Source organism: Indicator indicator, chromosome 5 (assembly GCF_027791375.1).
Source record: "Indicator indicator isolate 239-I01 chromosome 5, UM_Iind_1.1, whole genome shotgun sequence".
Lineage (NCBI taxonomy): Eukaryota > Metazoa > Chordata > Aves > Piciformes > Indicatoridae > Indicator > Indicator indicator.
The window spans coordinates 16916574-16943772 of NC_072014.1; the positions used below are offsets into that span (position 1 = coordinate 16916574).

General features: G+C 41.2%; 1 protein-coding gene across 1 annotated transcript in view; it reads right to left on the reverse strand.

Annotated features, from left to right (window-relative positions):
* ITPRID2 (ITPR interacting domain containing 2) overlaps positions 1–23965 on the reverse strand; it is a 31197-nt gene extending 7232 nt beyond the window's left edge. The window contains exons 1-12 of the mRNA XM_054381472.1: positions 23916–23965; positions 23041–23097; positions 20304–20340; positions 19098–19196; positions 18378–18586; positions 16758–17452; positions 14023–14095; positions 9052–9143; positions 5157–6377; positions 2845–2925; positions 2315–2442; positions 1023–1173 (exon numbers count right to left, since the gene is read on the reverse strand). Coding sequence (XP_054237447.1) covers positions 1023–1173; positions 2315–2442; positions 2845–2925; positions 5157–6377; positions 9052–9143; positions 14023–14095; positions 16758–17452; positions 18378–18586; positions 19098–19196; positions 20304–20340; positions 23041–23095 — 2841 coding nt within the window. The 5' untranslated portion in view covers positions 23096–23097; positions 23916–23965. The remainder of the gene's footprint in view (positions 1–1022; positions 1174–2314; positions 2443–2844; positions 2926–5156; positions 6378–9051; positions 9144–14022; positions 14096–16757; positions 17453–18377; positions 18587–19097; positions 19197–20303; positions 20341–23040; positions 23098–23915) is intronic.
* Positions 23966–27199: the final 3234 nt, after the last annotated feature.

Consider the following 27199-nt stretch of genomic DNA (forward strand, 5'->3'; position numbering starts at 1 on the left):
TTCAGACAACTTTCTATAAACACAGAAACTAGGAAACAGGAAGCAAAGCTGGTTGGAGAAAGTTTATTTCAGTCATTTTTAAAGCTGGCCCTCTTCTATAAAAGGATTTACAAATAAAAAGATATTTATATGGTTCAAAGAATGCACATTTGGCTTGGGATCACAATAATACCATATTTTCCTGTTCTTGGGTTTCAGTTTTTTTTCCCATGACAAAATACTGAAGAGGAAGATGTGCCCTGTACATGTGCTGCTTTTACAGAAGGAATTTGGCTAAGAAAGAGGAATAAAACCCAGGAAGAACATGATACTTTTCATTCATGTTTCTTTTATTTGACTGGTGACAGAACTGCAGCACAAAAGAGGAACAGTCTTCTGCTATGTGAAAAATAAGAAAAAGTATAGCACCATGACAGTAATAAACATATGCAAATATTTCTTTTGTCCTCCATTTTTTGCTTGTAGGGAATGTTTGTGGGAGCTGAGCTTCTGCCACTCTTTGGCAGGTAGTCACACATTCATCTGAAGGAACTACAAAAGGCAAAGGAGGGAAAACTGAAGACGCTATCTGTATTTTCCAGTTTAATTTTTCCATGGATTGGTGGATCTAGGGAAACATGGGGAAGAAACACGGTGTGTTTCTCATCTCTCTGCCCTCATTTCACAAGTAAGAAAATCATCGTAGAGAAACTCCAGAAAGACCATCACTATCCCACAAGAATTCAGACATGAGCACTACCTACGAAAACTGTGAGAATTCAGAGCAGTAACAAGGTAAAAAAAAAAAAGCACAGGCAGAAGAGGTCTGAAATCTCAGACCTAAAACCTCAGAAAATATATGTTGATATGTATTAACACTAAGAATGAAACAATGATTGAAAATAATAAAATATGATCTCAGATAATACAGGTTATGTGATTAGATTTCCCAAATACCATCCCGCTCTAAGAGCTTTAACAGTTATCCCTTAATAACATTACTCTGAGGAAACGTATAATATTGTTGCAGAAGTCATACTTACTACATGTGTCTGAGGTCTGTAAGGTGGAGACATGTGTAGACTTCTCAGCTGGTCTTCCAAAGCAAGTAAACGTTCTTCTAACTGCAGCTCTAACTCCTGTAGCTCCATGCGGACAGACTTTCTCAAGCTCTGTAGTTGATCAGCTTCAAATCTATACCAAGTCCACCACAAAGAGAACAGAGGCATTCACTGCACTCAACTGTGCATCACAAAGGGGGAACTGAGCAGGACAGTCCCATGAGTAAAGGACTTCATACAAGGGAATTCAAAGTGGAACCGAAAATTCCTCTTTTGTGGAAAAATTAGATGAGTATCTTAGCCAGAACAAAAGTCTTTTTCCATCTATAGAAAACATATATCACTTTATGGAAAAAAAAAGCCAACATAGTGCATCACAGAAAATTCTCAAAAGAAATTTAGCTTTAAATGCTTAAATATATGGAAGTAGAAGAAACTGGCACATGTACATATATCTAATCAAACTCCATTTAAAACCAGTAATAGTAAAGATCTCAGTGCAACACAGTAATTGCACATTACTTCTCTTATGTGGTTCTAGATTCCCAAGCAGTCAGAGCTACACTTTGGCCAGGATGCCACTGTCTAAGAAGGCCCACAGATTTCAAACATATTTGAAGTGATGGGTTAAGACCTGATTCAACTAAAGTAAACATATAAGCAGTTTCGAAAATTGCTCTGTATCAGCTGCTGCTGCAACTCATGGTGAGCACAAACAGGCAGAGACAGAATATGAAAGCCACCTGTACCTTGCTGAGTAGCCACAGTAAACTGGAAAAGCATCTGAACACTACAATATTCATTCTTTATTTACATCTACAGCGTGGAGCAGGGGAGAATCTAAGCTCAAAGTTTTAAAGGCTTAACCCCTTCCAGTATCCTATGTTTAAGTATCCTAAGATAAAAGTCCTTAAAATCTGTAGCTGTAAAATCACTTTGGAGAAAGGATGAATTAAGGAAAAAAAAAAGTACCATGTAATAAGAAATAGGGATTAGAAGAAAACAAGAGGAAAAAATTCTAGAATGAAGAAGAATAAAGAAGAGATTAAGCACACTTTTGCAAAAGCTCAGCTCCAGCCCTGTTCAAATTGAACTAATAGATTTCTTGCTCTGATTTCAGGGGCAGCAACAGATTTCCTGAAGTGCTAGAGTATTTTCTCTTATCTTTCTTAAAACAAAACAAACCAACCAACCAAACAAAAAACCCCACAAAAAAGATCCAAAACCAAAACAAACCCAAAAAAATACAAAGCAAACAATCAGCAACGTTTTACCTTTCATCTTCTGTCATGTGCTGATAAACTGTTGTTTGTTGACGCAACATAGTCAATTCCAAATCCATCATTTGGGTTCTAAATAAGTTTAGATTGCGCCTTACGACTTGTAGCTCCTGGAAAGTATTCTTAGGGGGAAGAAATTAAAAAAAAAAAAAAAGTACATTACATGGAAAAATTTCTTAAATTCATTAAAATAAATGCCAATCCTATAACCACATTTGCCCAGATGTACCCTTTAAGTCAATCAGAAGCTCTGCAACTTCAGTATACTACAGAGGCTGCATATTGGGACCTCACAATAATTCAAGAAACAACAGTTTTAGATCTATCATACAAGAAAATGAATTAAAGGATTTCCATGTATTTAGATTAATTCCTTTTTAATGTTATTTACAGGATGGTCACCTGTTACCTCCTGAGAGCAAGGACAGGGAACTGTCCAAACGTAGCACAACTGATGGCACCTTTAGGATGTTTCTGTGTATTCTACTTTTACTAAGTACCACAATGTAAATACAGTTACTTACTTCGTATAGAGGTAGTATGGATGGTCTCTGAGTAGTGTAACCTGTGGCAGCTGAAAGATCCTGGCTCCTCACTACTGGGTACTAGGGAAAAAATAAATTATTTGAGATGGGAAAGTCAGCAATCTCCTTTACGAACTCATCTTCTCAAGGCACAGTCTTCAAAAGCAGCCACTGCTGTCCAGCAAATATCATATCAGGAAAAGGAAACCTTACAAAATTGCATGCAGCACCAGCTCTCAAGTGAAGCATGTGCACCAAAGCTCTGTAATGCAAATGTGCTGCAGGTGAAAAAACAGATTAATCTTATTTCTCTGCATTTTATGCCTGAAAACATTTTCAAATCATGATTACAGTCACATTTGTTGCAGGGTTTTGCTCAGCTCTTAGTTGGGGGGTGCTCATTTTGTTTTTTAAGCTCACTACACTGCTTACATTCAAAGTCCCCTGCATGCTAATGATCTCTCATGAAAACGGGATTGTTGAAGAACTTCTGTTGGCATGTTGCATCAACATATGGAGCAACCAGATAAAACTCAGAGGCTATTACATGTAGAGACATGGCACAAAAAATTATAGTAGAAACATCATCGCTATTTATCCTTTCAAAAGTGAATAAAACAGCTTGTCCAATATAATTTTGAAATAATTCAAAGGACTATTGACATGCCATGGAAAATCTGAATCCATTCATCTAGACGAGTTTTGTTCAAACATGATAACATCAAGGGGATGTTTTGTTTTTCCTCTCCCAGTTTTCTCTGTTCCGTGTTCTATGAGGAATTTAACTATCCCTCTTTATTCCTTCCTAAAATCAGAAACGTGTATTTGAAACATGTTAAATTTTTCTTCAGCTACCAAGTATGCTGAGTGCCAAACTTGATCTTGGCTGTTGGAAAAAGCAGCACCAAAGAGTACACCAATTTTAGGGGATCAAGCCCTCCAAAATTGAGCTAATCTAGACAAAACGTGCTGGAAACAGAACAAGAAGGCCAGGAGATGTTAATATCCCCTCCAATACTTTTAATTGAACCAGCTTGAGCGTGAGTTCTGGACATAATACAGAGGCTTTTTCTTCAGTAGCTTTGGTTAGCATGTTCTGTGTTGTAAAAGCACACAGTACCCTTACACAAATCAAGGCTGCAATCGGTACCCAGGAGGGAATTTTACATAGAAGGTTAAATTCTGCAAATGCTTACTCCAAGCACACTGCCCACTACTTTGTGCAATGGCTGAATGAAAACACAGCTGACTGCGGCTTTCCACTGCAGAGGTGGTCACAGTACCACGGCTCACTTCAAGAAGCAGGGCCAGCTCATATAACCAAAATCAGACCAGACTAGCTGCTAAATTTTGACAAGTGGCAAAATAAACAGGGGTCTAGAAAAGCCCACTACAGGCTGCCTCTTGAAATACAGAGCAGTATAGTGCATGTTGGTTCTTGGGTAAAACCCACAGAAATTGCTGTAGCTCTACAATCGAAGAGTCTTCATGTATTCACAAACAAGAGTCTGCAACTGCTCTGCCCACATAGCCTCCTGCAGCAGCTTGCAGGCTCCTAAATTGGATCACCACCTAAGAGAACAGCAGCACAGGGATGGCAGAGGAGAGACAGCTGGCAATCAGGAGTGGAATAGCAGGTGTGGCAGAGACTGGTTAAAAAAAAAAAAAAAGCATGCCTTTTAAAGCAGTTCTTCTCTGAGTGATGAGATGGACAAAATTTCACATGCTCTGACAAAATGATTCTTAATAAATGACTGATGACATCAGGAACACGTTGACTAGCCCCAGAGTTAAAAGTGCAAAAGATTGGCAAGAAGCAGCACAGAAACACATAGGGATCAATCATCATTGACACCACAAATGGAGCAATGAAAAAAAATACGTCAGCTGGATGGAAAGTATGTCAGAGAGAAATCAGTATGTATTCTCAAATCTAAAGCTTATAACTATCACACCTTAAAAGAATAGCTGATGGAGTACACCAGTCTGCCCTTCCACCAAAGAATCTCCATAAAAGTAAAAATAAAAAAACCACAAAAAAATCCCAAGAAAATGAGGACATTAAAAAAAGAACAATTTGTGTCAACTGCAACAAGAAAAAATTAAATGCAAAAATAGTGGAGCTTTGTAGAGATGATCATTTGCCACTTTAAACAGAAGCTCCTTAAATAACAGCAAAGCTAACTTGCACAAAATGTCCATTTTTCCTGATCTGTTGCACTAAACAAAGGAATATTCAGGTTAACATCTTGGTTTTGTAGGGACAGGATATGAAGATTATTTGCCCAGGGACGAATTTGGCTTCCTCTTACCTGTGAGAGGTTCTGCAGAGAGTTTCTGATGTCATGTAGGACCCTGCGCAGCTGCATCTCCACAGTGGAGGGTGGGTTGATGGTATGCGGCCGATGAGGAAATCCAGCACACCGTGGGGAGAACGGACAGGTGAAAGGGGAAAGCAAGGCACTGAAGGAAGAGCTGGAGATGCTTGGGACACTGTGGGTGCTCGGTGTCCTCACATGCTCACAGAGTGGTCTGTCCTGCCACTCAGTAGGGAGGGAGTGGAGGGAGCACGTCGACTGGGACATACGTGCTGGCATGTGCAGCGGGCAGCTCTGTACCCTGGTGGGACTGGGCTCCTTGGACAGCCTGTTGGGCCCAGTCTGGGACACTTCTTTTTTGGAAGATGAAGGTGCAATGAACAATGTGGACTTGCACACCGGCTGGCTGGCAGCTGCCTCATGCTCACTTTTGTCCTTCTCAGACACTGCTTTCTCATCTTCCTGCAGATGCGTGTACTTGTAGGTGAAAGAAGGAGGACTGCACAGAGTATCTTTCCCTGGGGTTAACTGCACATTCACAGAGGACACCACTTTCACTGGATTCAGCAATGATGTTGGGAGCGACTGAGAACGCCTTAGAGGATAGCCCGATTCAGCAAACCAGAGTCTCTGCTTCCTCAGGAGATCTTTTGACTTAAGCAGCGTGCGCCCAGCCCTGGAATCAGAAGTGCTGACAATCCTCATCTCGGCTCTTTGCAAGGCAACATGAACCCTGTCCACAGAAGACTGGGAGGAGCTACCACCACCCAGAGACTCCAAAGATTTGAGAATATGGTGCGTGTGATACTGAGGAAACTCAAATAAACTGCCTTCCTCCAGCAGGTCCAATTCTTTTTGCTCACTGGAGATGTCATCCTCTTTAGAGCTGACCTTTCCTTGGACTATCTCCGATATATGCGATGACTTGCTTTCTCCTCCTTGATTTTGTTCAGTTTCATAGTCAGTAACTTCTCTATCTTCACTCCTTCTGTTCTCAGGTATTCCTAACTTTTGTCTCTCTACTTGAGAGATAACATCCTCTTCATCATCATCATCCTCCTCTTCATCATCATCTTCCTCCTCATCCTCAAACTTATCGAAACAGGGCAGTTCCTTGGCTAACAGTGTCTTCTGGTCCTCACTGTGCGATGTAAGGGTTGTCTCACTGTCACAGCTGTCAGCACTGCTTCCCATACCCTGCAAAGACTCCTGAACCTAGAAAAGATATGGGCCAACAAAGAGGTGAACGCACTAGAGACTCAGCTATGCCTTTGCAGTACTCAGGCTAAGACTCCAAGTCCATACTAATTGAGCATTGTGGTTGAGAGCAGAAAGAATAATGGAGTTACTGTGCAAGAAAAACAGTGCAGTAGAACAAAGAAACCATAGCCTCAGATAAGTTAGAAACATACTGAAATGTGGCATAAACACTGAAGGGTTTTTTTTTTAGAAAGAGTGAACTATTCACAGATTTTTTTGATTCAACAGTAAACTCTTTACTGCCGGAACAGAAGAGGCAGCAGAGTAAAAAAAGGAAAAAGAGTAAAATGCTAGCATTTTAGGTAGTGATGACAAAGGGGCAGCAGGACATGCAGTCAGTGCTGAAATAAAGGGTGTTATTAGGGAATGCATACCTAATGTGAGAAGTGAGGAGAACTGCAGTGTAGTTAAACTAGTGTCACAGGACAAAACTAAGAATGGGAGAACCTGTCTGCCCATATACTTGACCTGTTTTAAGTCACAGAATTGTTTGAGACTGAGAACTTCACATTAGGCTGTGAATCTCTACAGAAGACTGCATCCAGTATGCTCACCCTTCATTCGTTTCTCCATCTACTTCTCTCCCATTTCATTCTAAACCACAGTTTAAAAAACAGCACATGCGTGAGAGAGCTGCTAATCTAATAGGTAACAAAGGGAAAGGAAAGCAGCGATGAGAAAGGGAAAAGAAAAAGGGGAGCATATATGAGTTGCAAAGCATATTTCTTAGGCTGTCCTGATTGAATGTGATATTTACAAGTGGACAAGAAATTTTTGTGGTATAAAGTACAGCCTTGGAAGTCTACCATAATTGATGCATGAACTACAAATGCAGAGTTTTCCCATTTCCAATTCCTGCAGTTCTCACTACTGTTAGGACATTAACTATTAGTTCCTTCTAGAGAGATTACTTATGGTGTACGTCAGACAACAGCTCCTTCTCCAACCACCCAGATCTCAGTCTAGAAGGTCATCTTTGTAACTACATACTTACATCGCAGTCAGTGGCACAGCCACAAATTAGTCTGAAAGCCTGTGCAGGTTCAGATACTGTTCAAGTCAAAGGTATTAAAAGAACAAAAGGTTATAATGTTTAGGTGAAATTAGGTGTGCTACATGTGTGCATATCTGTGTCTCTAATCCTCCGTCACGTTCGCTTACACATCAGGCAAGCAAAACGTAAAGAACCTGGATGGAGAATTCTTCTAGTGTCTTTGGCAACAGGAAACTCCTCTGTAGAATATCCCGCTCCAATGCCTTCTCCCTTAGAAATCTTTATTTGGGATGTTAGGAATGGAAGGCTACCAGGCTCCAGGTTTTGAGTTTTCTCATGAGTTTCAGAGGAGTGCTATAGTTCCAAGAGTCAATTATTTAACAGTAGATGGCACTAACTTCCCATATTTTTAAGATACAATATACACTCCTCTGTATCCCTTTCCTCTTTCCCCAGTTTCTCTTTACTCGCTGCCAAGTTCTCACTTGCCCTATGTTTTCTGAATTCAGCTCAGCACTTGCTCTGAATAAAGCAGTGACAGTGGCAGAAGAGAGCCTAGCAGCTTCACGGCACAAACTTTGTGCATTTTCAATACACCTTCTCAAAGTAGCATAATAGAAAGCAGAAAAATTTAATCTATTTACAGCCAACACAAACTCCATCAGTCTTCCAGTGAAGGGGTACTCAGCTGCAACATGCTTTTTAATGGACTCTTGAAATCAAGTTGCAACCATATGCTGCATAAAGCAGCATAACTAAAAAGTTCAGTAGCTGCAAGCCATAGAAATGAAATTACTGGTGATATCCAGAATCCCATCTTTGTATTCCTTCAGACTGTGGTTTAGGCCCCAGACAGCTAACCAATAGCCTTGAGGCCAGGCTCCAACTCAAGAGTTTCCTCTGGCTGATTGATAAGACATCCGAATCATGACTATTACTGTGCGAATCTTTTAGGAGAGGCAAGAGAATACCTCTCAGGTAAAACACTGAGCAAACGTGTATTGGGCAGATATCTAAACACTATGCTGGAACAAAAGCCTCCCTTCCCAAGATGTGCGCAGTCCCTGGTCTGTATCATGGCAAGGTCTGGGACTGAGATCAAAGGAACTGCAACACCAAAGAGCATGGGAGATCAAGTTCAACTAAATATTAATATACCTTCACAGTAAATGTAGTATGAAATTGTTTTTACATTCTGTCAGTTGCTAACTAACAAAAATAAAATAGAAAAATATGCATAGAAAGAACGGAAAGGCAAAAATGACACAAGAAATTAGACGATCAGCAGAAAAACTATAATCTGTCATAACCTTAATCTCTACCCAGTACAGTCATGAAAGGAATAGACAATGATTCTGGAGTCTCAGTCAGTGAGAACAGATCCATCAGAAACAGAACACAGGACTTACTAAACTCAGAGCTTACTCCATGCTCAAGTATACCCAGGTTACCCTACCAGAAAGGATTTCAAATTTTAACACAGTTCTGTAAGGGATTCAGAAAGTCCAGCTCTGAAAATGAGGTTTTGTAGTATCTAGCGTGACTGTCATGACAGCAGTCAAATATCAACACTCTCCCAGTCCCTACTGTTTTGTAATAATCAGTAATATTTTAGCCATGGTACAAGAACCTTACCTGAAGCTGATTAAATGGAGAACAATCCGTGGAGGAGTCTTCAGCAAAGCCACTACTGTCCGAGTGCTGACTTGCAGTCCGTAACAGCTGATCTGTTTATAACAAGCAAAACCCAACCCTAATTACTTCACAAAGCACATTTCAAGAACAATTACACTGAATACACACTTTCCTTTCACATCAAAGTAACATTAAGTGGATAACACAATTCCTTTTCAAGTCTTACTTTGAGCAAATCAGAGAAACAATTTGCTTCAAGCTCAATCTCTTCTCATGCAAAGCCCTACTTGTGAAACTTCAAGCAGCAGGGGAAGAGGAACCATCTTTTACATTTTTGTTTCCTGTGCTGTGGAAAAAAAACAACACCGCGGATGTTGCCACTACTGCAGTTTTCCTTCCACATAACTGAACCACTGGTTAAATCACATGCAGGCAGGGGAAGAGTTGCTGTTCTATTGACAGGTACTGATTTGCCACTTCTCCCAATTATGAAGATAAAGCAGATTGCTCATCTCCTGCCAGCCCATTCCACTCCATACACCCGGAGGAACAGCATCACATGAGCAGAGATGGTGATGCGCAGGACTTGGGAAAACTGCTAGAGACAGTCCTTCACTGGTTTAGCAGGCAAATACAAGTTCTCAGCAGGAATGTAAAAGCTTGGAGATGGGATGAGACCACAGCAGCCTGTAGGCCCCAGACCTCTGCCTCCTCCTCCTCACCCTCAGGCAAGAGCTTGATTCTGTCTTTTACGAGACTCAATGCCAAATTTTGCCCCACATTCCTTCAACCGCTTAACTGTCATCATATAATTAATCCCAGTTCACAGCTCAATGCATTGGAATGCATTATGAAAACTGTTTTGAAACTGTTGGATATTCAGAACTAATTTTTTTTTAGTATTAATTTTGATGAACACTTCACTAACACAGAATTAAAGCCAGGAGAGGCAAACTGCCCATGAAACCTCCATATCAGCGATTTCACACAGCTTTTAGGGAGTGCCTTTCAAACTGTGCTGCTGTTCTGTTATCATGGTAGCCACAATATCCTGCGATGATAAACTACTTTTCTACCTCAAGACAGACATCCCCGCCCAGCTCCCAGTAAAGACAATGGAAATCACTTCCCTGAGAACTAGACTAGCTCTTGTTATCTGCCCAGTACAATTGAATACAGCTAAAACAGCATGCCATGAAGAGGTTGTCACCACAGCTGAAGCTGGTGGGAAGCTTCCACCTTCTCCAAGGTGAACAGTCACCTGCTTTGGCCTCTCTTCTGTCTCTTTTCCTATTTGGTGATTTTTAATTTAAAAGGAAAGTCTTAGCCACAGGAGAGAGATTCCAGCTAGTTCAGATAATGCAATTCACCAATGTGTGTGCTGGCATCTGGTTTCACATGCATGAAGTTTATTACTACTCACAAAAAATATTGACCTGCCCTTCTATTTCCTTCTCGGTCAATATTTCCTTTAGAGATATATTAAAAAACTACATACATACATACACACACACACATATATATACACACACACACACATATATGTATAAATATATATATATGCACATACATACGTTTCCTCAAATCAATTTGTGGTCTCCTTGGAGACACAGTACTAACGTTAAGTATCAGTGACTTAGATCATGTAGTACAGTCTAGAGCACAGGCATTCATACCTGCTTCATGCAGGCTGCATACATATAGGGCTCCCCTCACTTCATCTTGAATGCAGAAAACACAGCACCAAAGGCTGCACTGCAAGGACAAATGCAGGATCATCCCTTGCCCTGCATACCCCCACTATGGCAACTGTATCTTCTACAAAAATGTTCACTGCATGATGCCAGCCCTGCAGTCCAAAGTTATCAATGCTATGTAGGTGAAATCATCTGAACTAGTGGGAGAAGGCCAGAGGCATTGTAATATGGAAAGTCTGGGAGAAAGAACCACGCAAGATGAATAAAATTCATGTCCCAGTTAAACAGAGCAGAAATGAAAATGCCCCTTGGATTATTGTTTAAGATATTTTACAAAACCAAAAATATCTTTAGGCACTGAATACATGCCAGAGAAATGTGACTATTCAGAAATACATCAAATCAGCTGACAAAAGTTTGAAACAAGAACAGATGATGAAGAAACAAGTCTGTGGCTTACAAAACACAAGAGCACAAGTTATCAGAGAATCACCATCAAATAATGCAATAATTCATCTCTTGTAAAATAACATTCAGCCAATGGTTTGTCACTTTCTCCAGTACAAACAGTCCCATCAGGTACCTATTTTACACTTTGTGTCACTCCACGGCTCACACAAAAGAGGAGAAATAGATGGAAAATGCCTGTGAAGCTTTAGTAGCATCTATGTTTCTTATGACTGCAGTATTGGTAAAGCTCTAATAGAGTTTATATTTGATGATATTATTAATAAATTGACATGCCCAATTTGGCTATGAAGTATTCCATTATGGGATTAAATATTTGTTGCCCATTTTTCCAATATTGATCACGCTGCAACCCAGCACTGCCAAAACAAGCCCAGCTGGGAGCCCCACTGCAGAAACTTTTCAGAATCCCTGGGGGTTTCTAAGCTTCTGGGGCAGATAAACACAGACTCCCACAAACAGTAAATATGTTCCAAATGTTTTCTTCTCACTCCTCCATCTCCAATCTCTTGTGCAGCAGCACCCACAGAGAGCTATAAATACAATAATATATTAAAGACAGGAAGTGCTGATGATGTGCTTTCTTCACTTTCAAAAACTAAATTTTAAAAATTAATCACTGCATCTGTCATTGTCAGATGCCTTAAAAGAAACAGGTCTACAGCTATTCAAAGTTTCACAGAACTACTGATGTCAGCAACCAGACACTCAAAATTACAATAGTAGGAGAATACTTTCTTCTCTATGCATTTCACCTATATTTGTTTTATTTGTTGGGCATTTTTAGAATGGAAGGTGCTGCTCTAGAAATGTCAGGAAGAATTTTGTTTTCTAGCTATCAAAAACCTTCCTTGTAAATAATTTTGCAGCAAGACTTTTAGCAAAAGTACAGGATTACCATCAGCATTGATATGTATTTTAGGTAAGTTATAGAAAACTCCAGGCAATACTTGCATGATAAGTGCCATTTCTAGTCTATGTCAAGTATATTCAGAAGTGGGTGGGATATATTAGCTGGGAAACATGAACCAGCCCCACTTCTGCTACACTGTAGACCCACTGCTAGAACTGCTGGTACCTTTCACCAGGTACACACATGACCACCTAATTTTTTTTTTTTCTTCTCTTGTATGGAGGATCGCTACTGGAAACAGAAAACACGAAACTAGCATTTCAGAAGGTGAAAAAAATATTTTTCTTCTGACTGCAGCTCCTGGTTGCTTCATTTGCCTCTCCCCAAAGAGCTCTTTCTAAAACTGCTGAGGCCAGGCAAACAAGACCTGACCCACAATGAATGCATCTCTTTACATGTAATCACATAAAATGTATCATCATGAACTTTAAAATATGGCCAAGGGAGAAATGTTTGGAACAGTTGGAGATGTGGTTTCTGGTGGTCCTTCTTGGCAGCCTATGTAACAGAGGAAGACTAGTAAATTCAATCCTGTGTTATGCAAAATGCTGCTGAAGTAGTATCATAGAATCATAGAATTGGTAGGGTTGGAAGGATCATCTAGTTCCAACCCCCCCGGCCATGGGCAGGGACACCTCACACTAGATCAGGTTGCCCAGAGCCACATCCAGCCTGGCCTTAAAAACCTCCAGGAATGAGGCTTCTACCACCTCCCTGGGTAACCTGTTGCAGTGTCTCACCACTCTCACGGTGAAGAACTTCTTCCTAACATCCAATCTGAATCTACCCACTTCTAGTTTTGCTCCCTTTCCCCTAGTCTTATCGCTACCTGACATCCTAAAAAGTCCCTCCCCAGCTTTCCTGTAGGCTCCCTTAAGATACTGGAAGGCCACAATAAGGTCTCCTTGGAGCCTTCTCTTCTCCAGACTGAACAGCCCCAATTCTTTCAGTCTGTCCTCATAGGAAAGGTGCTCCAGCCCTCTGATCATCCTCATGGCCCTTCTCTGGACACGTTGCAGCAGCTATCCCTAGGGATAGCACAAGCTATCGCTATCCCTAGTAACTGGCATTAACCTTCAGCACTTAGTCCAGAGCATTCTCAACCATGTAAACACAATTCATTTGCCAGTTCACAAGACTGTCAGTTTCTTTGTGAAAAGGCAAATAAGATGATCTCTGTTTAAGACAGGTTTTTGCTGCCTCTCTTCATCAGTATTCAGAGATGCTAGCTGTGTTTCACCAAGAAACTGCATCACAGCCAAGCATCTCACTGAATGCTACAAGCTCTGTTTCTTCTTCAATTACATCTAAGAGCTAGAGAATGGATTTCACTTGCCAAAGCCAAACTAAAAGATCAGCTTTGTCCCTTTTTCAAGCCATAAAAGAAGAATTTGAGATGAAAGCACAAACTGAGTCACAAGAGCCAGTGCAGAGTTTCCCCATCTGAGGAACTACAATTTCCATGTGGGTGGCTTCTGTGCAGCCTGCTTGCAGATGGCGAAGTAGTGCATAGGAAAAAGCTGGATGTATCATGCAATTTAGGTTTAAAACACTGTAATTTTAGTTTAAATGGGTATCCTAAATTATAGGATCTGCCAGAGAGAAAAAAAAAAATCCCACACAATCTGAGTGAACATTTCAGTCCTTCTAAGCTATTATCAATCGTACAGAAGTGAAAACAGTCAATGAGGTTATAGGGCTGTTGCCTTGCCTGTAATTTGGTTGCCACTTTGCAGTAATGTTCTGTGATTTGGCTGAAAAAGAAACCCAAATCTTTTTTATTTCTAAAGAAAAAAGAAACTCAAAAGTCTTAAATATCTGAATCAGCTTTTCAGAGAAGGAAGGACTGAGATATAGTAGACTGCTATCTCTCAGGAATTGAAGTCTACTCACCTTTCCTTGACTTGGTCACTGTCAGCTGGTGAGAAGATGGAACATGTGGTAGATCCCCCTCTGTACTTTGGATCTATGGGGAAGAAGAGACGAATATTTTGTCATGTCAACTGGAATATGACCTTGTGCTTAAGAATGGCGAAGCTATATACACTGCACACTGTGGGGGTTTGTTGTTGGATATTTTTTTCTCCAGTCCAACAGCCTTTAGTGATCAGAGCACACCACATCTCCTTTAACCAACATATTATTTCATCAGGTACTCAACAACGCTCCCGTAGAACAGCAATCCTTAGGACAGCACCTCCCACTCAGCGCAGGGTTCCCTTCTGCTTACATTCATCCTGCAAAATGACCTGGAAATCACATCCTGTGATAACACTGGGAGTCTCCAGTTGTCTGAAAAGATCTTTGACTATCTTTATTCTCTTTTTCATTGTGTCCTCTTAGCGCCTGATTTGAATATAAAGAACAAGCAAAATACATTTAGTAAAAGGGAAAAAAAAAAGAAGAAGAGAACCAGCAAGTAATCTTGCAGGTCCTTTGATCAGACTGGCCTTCCTGGAAAGATGTCTTGATCCTTTCAAACCTCCCAGTTTCCAGTGGCTAAATTTTCAGCCTCCTAACAGCTAAACCTTTTCTCATCTAAATACCCTCCACCTCCTGTCCTTGGCTGGAAGACAACATCCTGGCTGCATCCACAGCATGGTGCAGCTCCACAAGCACATAGAAGCACTCCCCTCTCCTTTCCTGTTCTTTTAGCCAATATTGATGCTAGCTAATGACCTTCGGGACTGTAACCGGTCACCTCAGGAGTGGATGTTTGGGGGAAATCCTGCCCTGACTCACTCCCACACTAGCTATCTTCACAGCCACAGACTTCCGAATTTCACTCAAACCTTCAAGGCATTTGTAAGCATGGAAAAAGCTTCCTTGATATATCTGTCATCTTTCTTAGGCGTATGAAGGCGCTCCAAGCCCAGCTCAGAAAATGGGGGGAGGAGTTATTCTCACCGTTTCTAATACACCTTATTGTTCATTATACTCTGCTTAGAGACAAGAAAATAAAGTCATGCTGCCAAGTACTGTTCTAAAGATATTTCAACAAAACCAAATCCCTCTGTCCCAGGGATCTGCAGGCAGTTGACATGTATGTATCATATACTAACAAAAATTCACCATGATCCCATCCCACATCACATGTCAACTTGCCCAAACAGCTGTGTTTATGCCCTGGCATCATCGCAGAGTGTGTCAACTGAAATGTCACAAACACATTGCATTTGGCTTGTGCAGAATTCAGCAAGTCTTCTTCGTGTCATAACCCTTTAGAGTCCAACTTACTCTGAAAGAAAATGTCATTCCTTTTCCTTTTACATATACTAGCTGTTTCAACTCTGCACAAGAATACAAAAAAAATGGCCTTCTCTTCTGAGGTGTGTAGCAAAACACACTACCACTCAGACCCCTTCCACCGTGACAACACAAACTGGATCAGGAAAATTACGTGGATGAAAACTATGCTACGAAAAATAAATAACTCAAAATACATTGGGTCACTGCCTCCCCTCTCAACTGGTCCAATCTTTGTTTTGTTTCGGTACATAGTCAGACATGTGGGTGAGGATGCAGAGATACAAACAATGGACAGGAACCACAAGAGACTGCATTTTCTACTTAATGAGTGTCTACAACCACAGTATTGGTTGATCTAGAAGAGCTTGTAATGACAATACGACACTAGAAGCAGTATATACGAAATCATCACTTCTTCATTCACTGTGAAACACTGAGGGGTTTTCTATCTGCTTGTTTTCTTCACTCATTTCACCAATTAAATCACAAGCCTTCATTTTAAATATCTAATTCACATAGACAAAAAAAAAAAAAATAACCGCTGAACTGCTAAGAGCAACTTCACAATGTGTCCAGAAAAGCATCTACTAATTTAAGTTCAGAAAGAATTCACAACTCAAGGTGTGAGTCTATGCAAAAAAAAAAAAAAAAACAAACCTGCATTCATGAATTTGTAGACTGCATGTTAACTAGCCTAATAAATAAATCACTTACAGGAATCTGGGAATTAAAATCCCTTTGGGGTAATTAGCAATTAAAAAATGCATACATGCACTTCTGAAGATATTAAAAGGCAGCTAGCACAGAATTTGTAACTAAGCAATCACCAAAGGCACATCACACAGCAACCTTCCACGTAACAGAAGTTGCACCTCACCATACATGATAGGCTCTTTGCCTTTCCTGTAGTAACAGTCTTTCTCCATCCACAAATTTATCCTTAATCAATAACAATAATTAAACTGAATTTACTTTTGGGCACAAAAGTAATGGCTTCCAGTTACAAATGTAAACAAAATAAAGATTTTAAATCAAAGCCTTTTATATACAGCAAACCTAGCCTAGATCTATTTCCACAGGAAAAGTTCCTAGCAGCTATGCCAGTGACTGCAATTACTTGAGCTGAATGAAAAAAAGAATGAGAACTTTCCTGCTGGCTCCCAGGAATGACAACAATAGCAGCAGTATGAAGTTATTTCATTAAGGGGATCAATTAGAGCAACCTACAAAGAGAGACTGACAGCTGTCCTACCACTCAGAGAATTTAAAGTACTCCCTGCCAAAACACTGTCAAATGCACAGGAAGGAACATTCTTCTGCTGGCAGCCAGCAAGTTATGTAAACTCTATGCAAAACCAAAGTCATATATCGCCACCTACCTCTTCCATCTCAAAGGAGTCCTTCTGCTGTACCATTAGATTCATTATGGATGGGTTTGCAAGGGGAGCACAGGAGTCTCTTCCTGGCAATGCTGAAGGCAGCCTTTGGGTTGAGGCACTGCTGTTGGATGAACTGGAACTGCTGCTGAGGCTTGGCAAGTCCAGAAGACCAAATTCTTCACACGGTCCATCCTGGGCACTTGCTGACCTGCTGTTTTGTACATCTGCTGGAGGCACAGCACCCTCTTGTTTATCACCAGTCCCAGAAGGAAGGTTTGCAGGTTTATGCCTGTCCACAGCATTTTTCTGACTATTGGCTACCTCTTCCTTTACAGTAGCCAAAAAAGAGGAAGAGTCCCTCTTTTTAGAGAGTTTTGGTAATTTAGATTCATTTTTAGCATCATTTTCCTCACTCCCTGGTTCTGCTATACTTGTCCCTTTTTCAACAGGTGAAGGAATTGAGCAGCTACTACCATCAGCTTGCTGTGTGCCGTACAAGTTGAGCTTTGACAAGGTCTTCATTAGCCGACTAGCTGTATTGCTGCGATTTAAAGGAGGAGGGCTGGATGCTTCTTTGCTGGAAGACACTGAATTCATACTACCAATCTTCTGCAAAGGAGTCCCAGAGACTTGAGAATACAAAGAAGAAAAAGCATTTGCCACAGTAGTAAGCACTTCAATCTGACGGAAACGACCTGCACAAGAATGAAACATAAGGTAGAGAGTTTATGAGGACGTATGCTGCCACTGCATCCCAGACTTGTTGATCCGTCCATCTCTACACAATGATTTCAGTCTCAGAGGCAGCTCTTCATACCTGAAGAGGGAATTCTCCTTCATTCAAACCTCTTCCCACCCACACCCCCAAATCTCCTCATACTTATATCAAGGGCCCCAAAGATTGACTGAACACTACCTAGTTCTGTTACATGAAAGTGACACCACACAGTATGAAAAAATGGAAAAAACTTTGCAAGAGTCTCTACCAAATGTACAAGATGATCATGGAAAGCTCTCACATAGTGAAAAAGGGACACAGGTACAAAAGCACAAGTTAGTTTACAATGTGCTCAGAGGAAAAGGGTTACTCATATTGCACTCTCCATCTACAACTACAAGAGGACATTTCAGCTATGCCCTCGTTTCAGAAACACTTATTACTGACCTAACAAAGCTCCTGTCCAAGTCAATAGAAATACTGGCCCAAATTTCAGCACTGACAGGAGTAGGTCACCACTGAGAGCTTTCAAAAATCCCACCCACATACTGAAGAACACAAGAAACAAAGGGATATTGCTATTTGTTTCAGTGTTCAAAAGCTACAACAAAAGACAAGTTTAGAAGCCAGAGATGGGAATGCTAACAAAACCAAAAGGCAGTGTATTGTATAGGATGCCCTTCATTTCCACCCCTCACTACAAATACCTTCCCCTCACCCCAAAGTGTGCAACACTGAGGGTCACCTCCTGTCATATATAAACCAAGCAAGAGGCTTATTATGGATCCTGAATGATATTAGGTCTGTAGGCTGTAAAGAATGTTTGCCAAAATATTAGATAAACACAGTCTTTTGGGGTTTGAGAACTCAAAAAATAAATTTTGCTTCAAAACCATACTTACTTGTCAAAGCAAAATTCGGATTTTCCACTTCCATGCGCTGTATTTGGGCATTCAAAAACACTTTAATATCTATCCCTCTAGCAAATGACGATGAATTAAAAAATCTTGCTGGAATTTTTGAAGCAATATCTGGTTCATCTCTTCCAAACCCAAGGTTATAGAGCACTTCTTCAGGATCTTCCTCATAAAGCTCCAGTAGTTCAGAAACACTAGATAAATGAAAACATGTTTACTATCTACTTGTCTCCTTTTAAGACCCAGTCCTTTCCACCCAACTGCTAATTCAACCCAGTAGATAGCTTGGCCTATTGAACTTTTGAATCCTAAAGCTTGGCCTACTTTAGGAAATAACTGGGGGAGACCTCTGCATCTGAAGTTCTGGTTCCCATCACCACAGCCATCAGCTCAGACACATCTCCAATCCAATCCTGTAATTTATGAAGTCAGTCCTTATTCTGCAGAGCTCTTATTTTAAAAAGTTGATAAAATTTCAGACATTTAGGCCCGTTTGTTAGTATTTACTGCAAAACACAACTGGAAACAAACATAAGTTTTTCAAGCAACCAAATGAAAATTCCCTTCTCCACTAGTAAATGCAACAATGCACATAAATTGTGCCAATTTCTATTTAACTGAGGAACAGAAGTAAGTTTTGCCAGTAAAGCAGAGCCAAATTCCACTGAACTGTGCCATGACCTTCAAAGCATAGTACTCTCTTACCTTGAAACAGTTGCACTGCTTTTTCCAGACCCAGTAGAGTTCATACTTCGCCCCTTCTGGTGGAACTGAAGCCTCCTCTCCTTCGCCACCACACCATTGCTGTCAACATAAATGGAGAAGACCTCTATGACAAACCTTTTTCATGAGGGGACTCGATTCTCTGTCTTGCAGGAGAGCTAAGCCAGCACTGTTGATTTTCTCTTTTCCCTGTCAGTGTTATCTGGTTTATATTAGCCAATGTCATTTATTGAAATACAGTAACAAAAGTGAACCCTGGGATGCCTCAGCACAAACGTACGTAGACAGTAAGAATTTGAAGGCAAATGTAAACTTAGAAAACAAATCCCTGGTCTCCCCTTGCTGCTCCACCCTCCTTGATCCCACCCACGTCCAGCAAGAAAGACCAGCCTTGGGTGAGTTGCCCTGCTCTGCCTTCCCTGTGCTGCTGTCTTCTCAAGGAAGACCTCCTCTCTGTGACAGGGCCACCTCTCCATGCCTCTGGAGGAGTTACCCAGTTACCCCTCAATCCCAGCTGCCACACACCAGCAGACCAAGGCTGTGAGCTGTCCTGGAGGTGGCCAGGGAAGTTGAAGAGGCTCCAAGTTGGAGGAAGCTCAAACCCAGGCTTCCAGCCAATTTCTTTCCCAGTCTCAAATTATCTCCTTCTTGCATCTGGAGGAGCTGTCACAGCATTAAGTGATACTTTGGGCTTAAATGTACTACTATTGCCAATCTCTCTGGAGGACAAAGCTCTCCCTATACAGGAGGAGCCTCTCTCTCAAAATAGTTTTTTTTGTTTGTTTGTTTCTCCCCCCATTCCCAAAGGACATCTGCTCTGAAAGGCAAAACTCATTTTCCCTTGAAATTTCTTAAATGGTGAGAGATCACTGAGGCAAAGAAAGTAAATCATACTAAGTTACGTAGATTTGCTATTTCTCTGTTTTCCTCCTGCTACCTCAGTATCTATGCCAAGTCTTCCAGAAGAATAAAATTCTGGTTTTCATTCCCCTCCCCCCTCCTCCCTCCACATTTCCCCATGACTGTTTCTGTGTTATCTGCATATTCTCTTTCCCTCTCACAGAACAGACATGAGCTGAAGACCTTCAGCTCTGAGGCAGCCTCCACAACTTCCACTGTTCGTTCTCCCTCCCACTCCCTAGTAGAAATACTTCCCTGAAGTAAACAAAAAAAAAAAAACAGGTTTACCATGTTTCCACTTGGGTATCACTCCGTAGATGATTAGCTGTAGAAAAAAAAGAAGTTATACACAAACCTCTTCAGAATCACACTTCCCACACCAGTAGGGAGAAGCAGGCAGTGCGCATGTTTACCAACACTCCTACATAAGCCAGATTTTTGTCTTCCTATATAAATATTCATTTCCAGGGTTTCTAGTATATAGCTGATACAAAGACAATCTGGTTTATTCAGGCTTTGTCTAAAATAAAATCTCACAGGGGCACATATTTACCTGCTATCATTAATCATAGTAATGTGTGGTAAGCTAGTAATTGCTATATAAACCATTTATCACTTTGCAGTTGAAGATGTGATTACCAGCTGCTCGGTGGTTCTGAGAAGCGGAGAAGGAGATGTGGGCATGTGAGGACTCCTCTGGTGGAGGCAAGGAAAGGACATAGGAAATGCAGCTGGCCCCAAGGCAGGTACTGAGACTATATTCACTATTCATCAGATGGACTGCTCTCCAAGTCAGGCAGGGCCCCAGCTCCCTAAACTGTGCAATCCGTAGACAAGAGATAGGTGAAGCCTATGGTGCTGAAGGGACCAGTAGCCACCCTCAAATTCAAGAGGGCTCTGGAAGGAGGCCAGCCACCAAGTACTGAGCACCTGGACACCAGCCTCTGGCAGGGAAGTCAGCACCTTCTGCACCTGGATCAGTCCCACTCCACACAGGAACATCCCAGGCAGCATTATTCTTTCTGAAAATCAACACCCTGTCAAGTCAGAGAGTTGACCCCATCTTTAAATTATGGGTTCTTCAAAGAGGCAATTCAAACTTGACCCAGGAGACAGGCAAGAAGCACACATATGTTATTGGAGCCCTTAGAATTAGCTACAAAAAGAGCAAAGTGATGTCAAACATACTGTCAGGAAAACCAAAGCCCTGTATCTCAACTCACTGTGCCAGAAGGATACAGCCAGCAACTGAGAACAAAACACAGAAACCTCACGTCTCAGAGTCACAAAATAACTTAAATGTGTAAGAAATATAGATGCCACATCTCTTCTTTTTTTAAAAAAAACATTCTTGCCTATGAAGAAGGTAAGCCTAACTATATGGATTGCCTGCTGACTAGTTTGAACTGTTGAACCATGTTTTTTAACAGCTCAGTAGAGGGCTGGGGTTACAAAGCCTGCCCAATGTCCTCTGGACCATTCACACAAGGCTCCAGTCTGTAACTGGATTCTGGCAGTCCCAGATGCACAAGGGCAGGCTTTTCACACCAGACTCAAAGGGGCTGCCTGTCTGCCAGGGCATGCAGCACTGCTCCAAGTAGCTCTGTTGTCCCCTTGTTCTCAGATAGGAAGTAAATCCCAGCAGAAACACCCACATCCTTATCCAGGGGAAAAAAAAAAGCAATCATCAATTCTAGCATTGGGACTTTTGTTATCTGAAAAGGAGGGAAACAACATTGTGCCTAAAGGCTCATAAAAACAAGAAATCCTTGGGAATGATAAGAGGAAAAAAACTGCAAAGAAAGAAGTGATAAGATGTTTTAAAATGTACTGACTCTTGTGCTCTCAGTAGTACACTCAGAGCTTGGATTATCATTACAATGGAACTTTTCCAATGAAATCTTTGTACTGCAGGCAATCTAAGCAAAAAAGACTGTCGGCAAGAAAATGTAATCCTATTTAATCTATTGCAATACGGGACTCATTTACTGCTTCTCCATAATTACCAGACCAAGGTCATTATCAGATCAAGTGTTTTTCTAAGAAGTCCTGAATCTTTAAATATTAAAGATATTTCCTTCCTCTAGGATCTGCCCTACTACTTTGATACTACCAGCAAGACTGCTGTGGAAAAAAGGGCTATGTATTATATAAGTTCTGACACTTCTCAAATGCTGCAGTTGAAAAAAAAAAAAAAACCATTAAAAGCTAAAGGCGGAGAGTGGTTCTGTCTTTTTTTTAAACACTAAAAAAGAGTAGTCTTACAACCCCTATCCTGCAGAAAACCCCAGGCCCCAGTCTGTGAGATCAGTTTTTGACATTTTATTTCAAGATGCTACTGTTAGAGCAGGATCCACAGTGCTTTTGTTTGTTTATGGATCAACAGAAAGGTGAAAAGTCTTTTTCTGTCAAGAAGTCCACCATAAACAGTCACATCTCCTTCCTGTTAAAAACGGGAAGAGAAAAGCAGCTAGTGACAGCCAAGTGTATGTGGTGGCTAATCCAAAACACTTACTTCGCTTTGATGCTTTTCTTGTTTAAAAGCACTTAGCCCTTAAAGGGTTTGCCTCTTGGCTGACAATTTCATTCCTCCTTTCAAAAGCCCATACATGCCACTCCCAGGGGATTCTGTGGAAGTGGGCATGTATGGCCGCCAAGAGCAACCCACAGACAAGAAGAACAAGTAGGAGAAACTACTTTATCACAGCCTCAGTGGGTACTCCAACCTATGCTGCTTCTGTGGCCATTAAAATGAGAAAGCAGATGCAAATTCAGGGCTGCCTCTGACCTTCAGTTTAGACCAGCAGGTTTAACACCAGGAACATACACTCTAATACACATCTAATACACTCAAAAAACCACATCTCCCTGCATTTTCCTATGTGCTTCATGCTGGTTTTCTAGCCAGCTTTATCAACTGCCTTTGACCAGAAGGAAAATGCTTTTAAAATATATATATCAGATGACTGAACATAGTTTTAAAATGTTTTTTCTAGAAAAAGAGTCATAATCCTGCCACACCCACCTTCAGCTCCCAGGGATAAGTCATCTTCAAAACTTCCTCCATTTCTTACCAGCATGCCTGAAAACATACAGTTAGCAGCTCAACAACTAGAATGCTGCAGCATTTTCTTTCCAACAGCTCAAGATACTAGCAAGACATTTCAGTGGATACAACAGGGTATAACCAGACTATGTCTATAATCCCTGCATTACTCACACAGAAAAACCACTCTAACAAGAGAGGTTATATTTGACAACATAGAAAAATTATCTTGAAAGAGAACGGCTTTTAAAACACTCCTTTATTTTTGTGCTCAGAAACAACCCCCAGTCAACCTGCAAGAAAATCAAGTGGAAGTCTGGAGGTACCACCCAACACATCTGTGCCTCCTGCTGTTACATTATCTATCTTCCAGACATCTTACCAGGGAGATCCAGAGTGTAAATTCATCTCAGCCATTTCCCTCTCTCCCTATACCGGATTAAAAACTGAAGACTCCAGGCACTGCAAGTAGTTCCTCTGCACCTTGTCACTACCTGCACATTCTCACTGTACTTTGAACTTTATTATTCAGACCTGCTCAGATAGTAAAATTTTTAGGTGTTGCAACCAGAGCTGTTAAGAGACAGAGACTGCCTAACGCTCACCAGTTCAGAGAGGAAATTACAACCTCCCTGTTCTGCACAATTTGGAGGGTTTTTTAAGTCTCCAGAAAGACTTATTCAGGATCTTTCCCAGCTCCTCCAGTTTCCCAGGCACAGTTGCTTCACAGTGAAAATAACTCGGCAATGCCAACTAGGCTCTGGTTTGCACTGCTGATGAAATGCCAAGGTCTCAGGTGAATGTCCACAAAAGCACAGTTCCCACAGCAAGAGATAGGTAAAGTCTTTCCTTACCCTTCAACAGAGGATTGCTTTGCTCATCCAAGGAGGCTCCCAGAGGCGTTCTGAAACCACAGAAGAGATTAATACTACTTTAAAAACTTGCTGCTTCATGTCCTTCCTTACAGCGTGTAATAAGCTTGTGATAGCAGCAATCCTCCCTCCGCCCCCAGAAAGCACAAACATCTGAGGACTGGCAGTAACTTCCTAAACAATCCCCAGCCCTCTGAACAAATATGCCTTGTAGAGAAAAACAACAAAACAGGTTAAGAATAACTCCAACACTCAAACACCAGGCAGTGGCAAAGCTTTGGGGTCAGCAGCCCTCTGTCAAGGAAAATCACGGGTTTCTCAGCAAAACATCCAGAAAAAAATGAGTGTGGGTTTTGAATGGACTAATTCAATTTCATTTATATGACAAAAACTGTTAGCATTTTTCTACACATTTAAAACTTCCTAGAGAGAGGGGTGACAAGGTGTTTTTGGTGATCAGGAACAAAATAAAAATCTTGACAGCTATTATTAGCTGTCACTAGCCAGTTCTGATACTTCCCTCCTATTGCTGCTCCCTGAGGGACAGGGGATTTGCTGAACCTCATGGTGCCCAAAAGGAGCAGAAGGCACACAGATGACAGGTCCAATCCCTCTCTGGGTTCATGCTACATTTGTTGACACTAGCTGGATGTTTCCACATCTTGTCTCTGAGATGTGTTTAACCAAAAGCCTGTCACCATTAAGTAGTGCAGCATTAACTCTCAAAGCCTCAACTAATTCAGAAAGGGGAAAGCAGATGAATTATGTGCCTATATTGTGTATGTGTCATTCAGGTTTTTAATCAGACAAACACACAAACCTGCACAAAGACCTAAAAGTAAACAGTGTTCTGATACAGTATTTGTTTAGGTGCCACGGCCAAATTAGGCAAGGAAAGTTTGCATCTGCTTTCTAACAGACCTTAAATTTCTTAACCTTATTTTTCTTTCCCCTCTGAAAAGAGTTCACTCTTTCCACATATGGCCTGCTGATAGGAAGCAAGCCCACTTCAATGTGCCTTTTGCAAAGCAAAGCCCCACTATGGTGAGATTCCAGGGCAAACAGCCAGACCATTCAGGTACACAAGCATGTTTCAGGTGATGAGACAGACCCTACTGAGGCTCAGATCTCCCAGGTTTCTGTGTGCCTGTCTTGTTAGGGTTTGAAAAACTTAGGACATATTGTCTACATCTGTCACACTACAACAAGCCTTATGTTCTAAGGTAAAAACTATACTGGTTATTTATTCTCTAGCTTTGACAGGTGTGCTCCCATCCTTCTACTTCTCCCCTGGTGGCTATTTCCATGCCTCTACTTTTTCAATGCAGAAACTCTCTTGCACTGAGAGACTTTGCACAAGGTCAGTGCTCCACACTCCAGCTAGCAGAAAACTGTAAAAACAACCACTGAAACTGTCATTTCCTTGCAGAAATTAAGTCCATCACCTCTACAGCATGCTATCAGCTACCAGAAAAGCCACCCTGGCAAGCCACACATCTGCTGCCAAGCTTGTGCTGCTGTACAAAGGCACAGCTGCCTTTTACCCCCTGCCTTTGAAAAAACTGAATTTAAGAATTAGACAGAACACAAGTTTTAACAAGGGACAAGCAGTCACATGGAAATCCTTTTGGACAACAGCAGGGACAGCTCTGCCATCCTGTGCCAGGCTGTTTTTCACCAGCAAGGCTCATGAGCCAGCTTGGCTGGCTCTGTCTCAGTGTGCACTCAGGAAGGTTAGGGCGGAGGCATCCTCCCACCTGCTGGGCCCTCAGGATGAGGTCTCCCTGCTGGAAGCACATCCCAGCAGGTCTCCAGGACAATCTGGCAGCCTTTGCACAGTAGCTGTGGAGGAGAGGTACAAGGAGGCCAACAGCAAACAGAGGGCAGCCAGAGTAAAGAGCGAGTAAGCAGATGTGTGCCTGGGTCAAGCAATTCTGCCGTTTTTCACTTGCCTTCACACATTTGTGGTTGTATTTTAACATATATGGCAATAACTTCTCTCAGCATTGACCTACAAATGAGTGCCCACATTGCTGTGGGATGTGGGTACTGGACAGGTAAGAGGAACATATGCAGCCTCAAGGCTTCTTCTCATCCCAGAGGTATGGCTGCTCAGCTACCAGTTGTGGTAGGGTGGTCTTCAGGAAGAAGACAAGGGTTTTACACTGTGTTGTGAAAGTGTTTAAAACTCAGCTTTTAAAGCCTTAATTGGGCAGGAGCCATTGTTTATTTTAAACTTGAAGCAAAAAAAAATCTCCTCTTTCCAAGGCATTTCAAGAACTCACTTCCTGCATATCTAGAGGAGATGGATCCTAAGTACCTCTTGCATCCCCTGTATTACTGGCAGAGTTCAAATATACTCAAAATAATACATCACCACAGAGTTGACAAAAAATTCTTCCTTTCTATCAGCATAACACTTGTGTTTTCTGACTTGGCTTTACAAGAGTTAAAATGGAAAACATTTTTAAGTTTGCTTATTACTTCAAGATGCTTTTTCAAATGTCCGGGGTATCAGGGAGAGAGCAAAGGATGCGATTCTCAAAGGCATGTGATTCATGAAACAAATGAACCAGAAGTTTTGGGTAACATCTAACATATCTCAAGGCTTTATAATTCTTATCAGAGTTCAATATATACTTGATTCTTTTGTTTTGCTCTTGGTTGCTTTCTTTAAAAAAAAACAAACTAACAAAACACATGTGTCTACCAAGCTAAATAGCATGGGCTATTAGGAACCCTCCTCTGTCCTCCAAAGCTGATGTGAAACACAGATGCCAAGTAATAAGAGCCCTAAACCGCTAACACGAATATCAAGGGACAGCTCGTAATTCTTTTTACCCATGCTATAACACTGTCAGTGCTCTTAGAAACAAACAAAGGAATAAATCTTATAAACAGATCTATTTATGCAGTGGATTGATATTAAGTTTTTTTTGTGCTGATGCCAAGTCAAATAAGAAAATGGGATTTTAAACGTGTCAGTTTTCATCTGATGTACGTTGCACAAAAGCATATATAAACTCGGACAAAAATGGATGAGTGGTTTTAGAAAATATGTAACAGAGAAAACACTTTTAGTAACTGAATGTTCACTTGTAGTAATGGTTATATTTTTGCAACAGAACTACCTTGTAAGAAGGAGGTCTTGTGATGGACCAGAAATAGAAGCTCAGTCTGCCTGTGTTGCCCACACATTGTAGCAATTAAAGCTCCATAGCAAAAAAAAAAAAAGTGTTATTAAACAAGTCAGGCAGGACAACAAT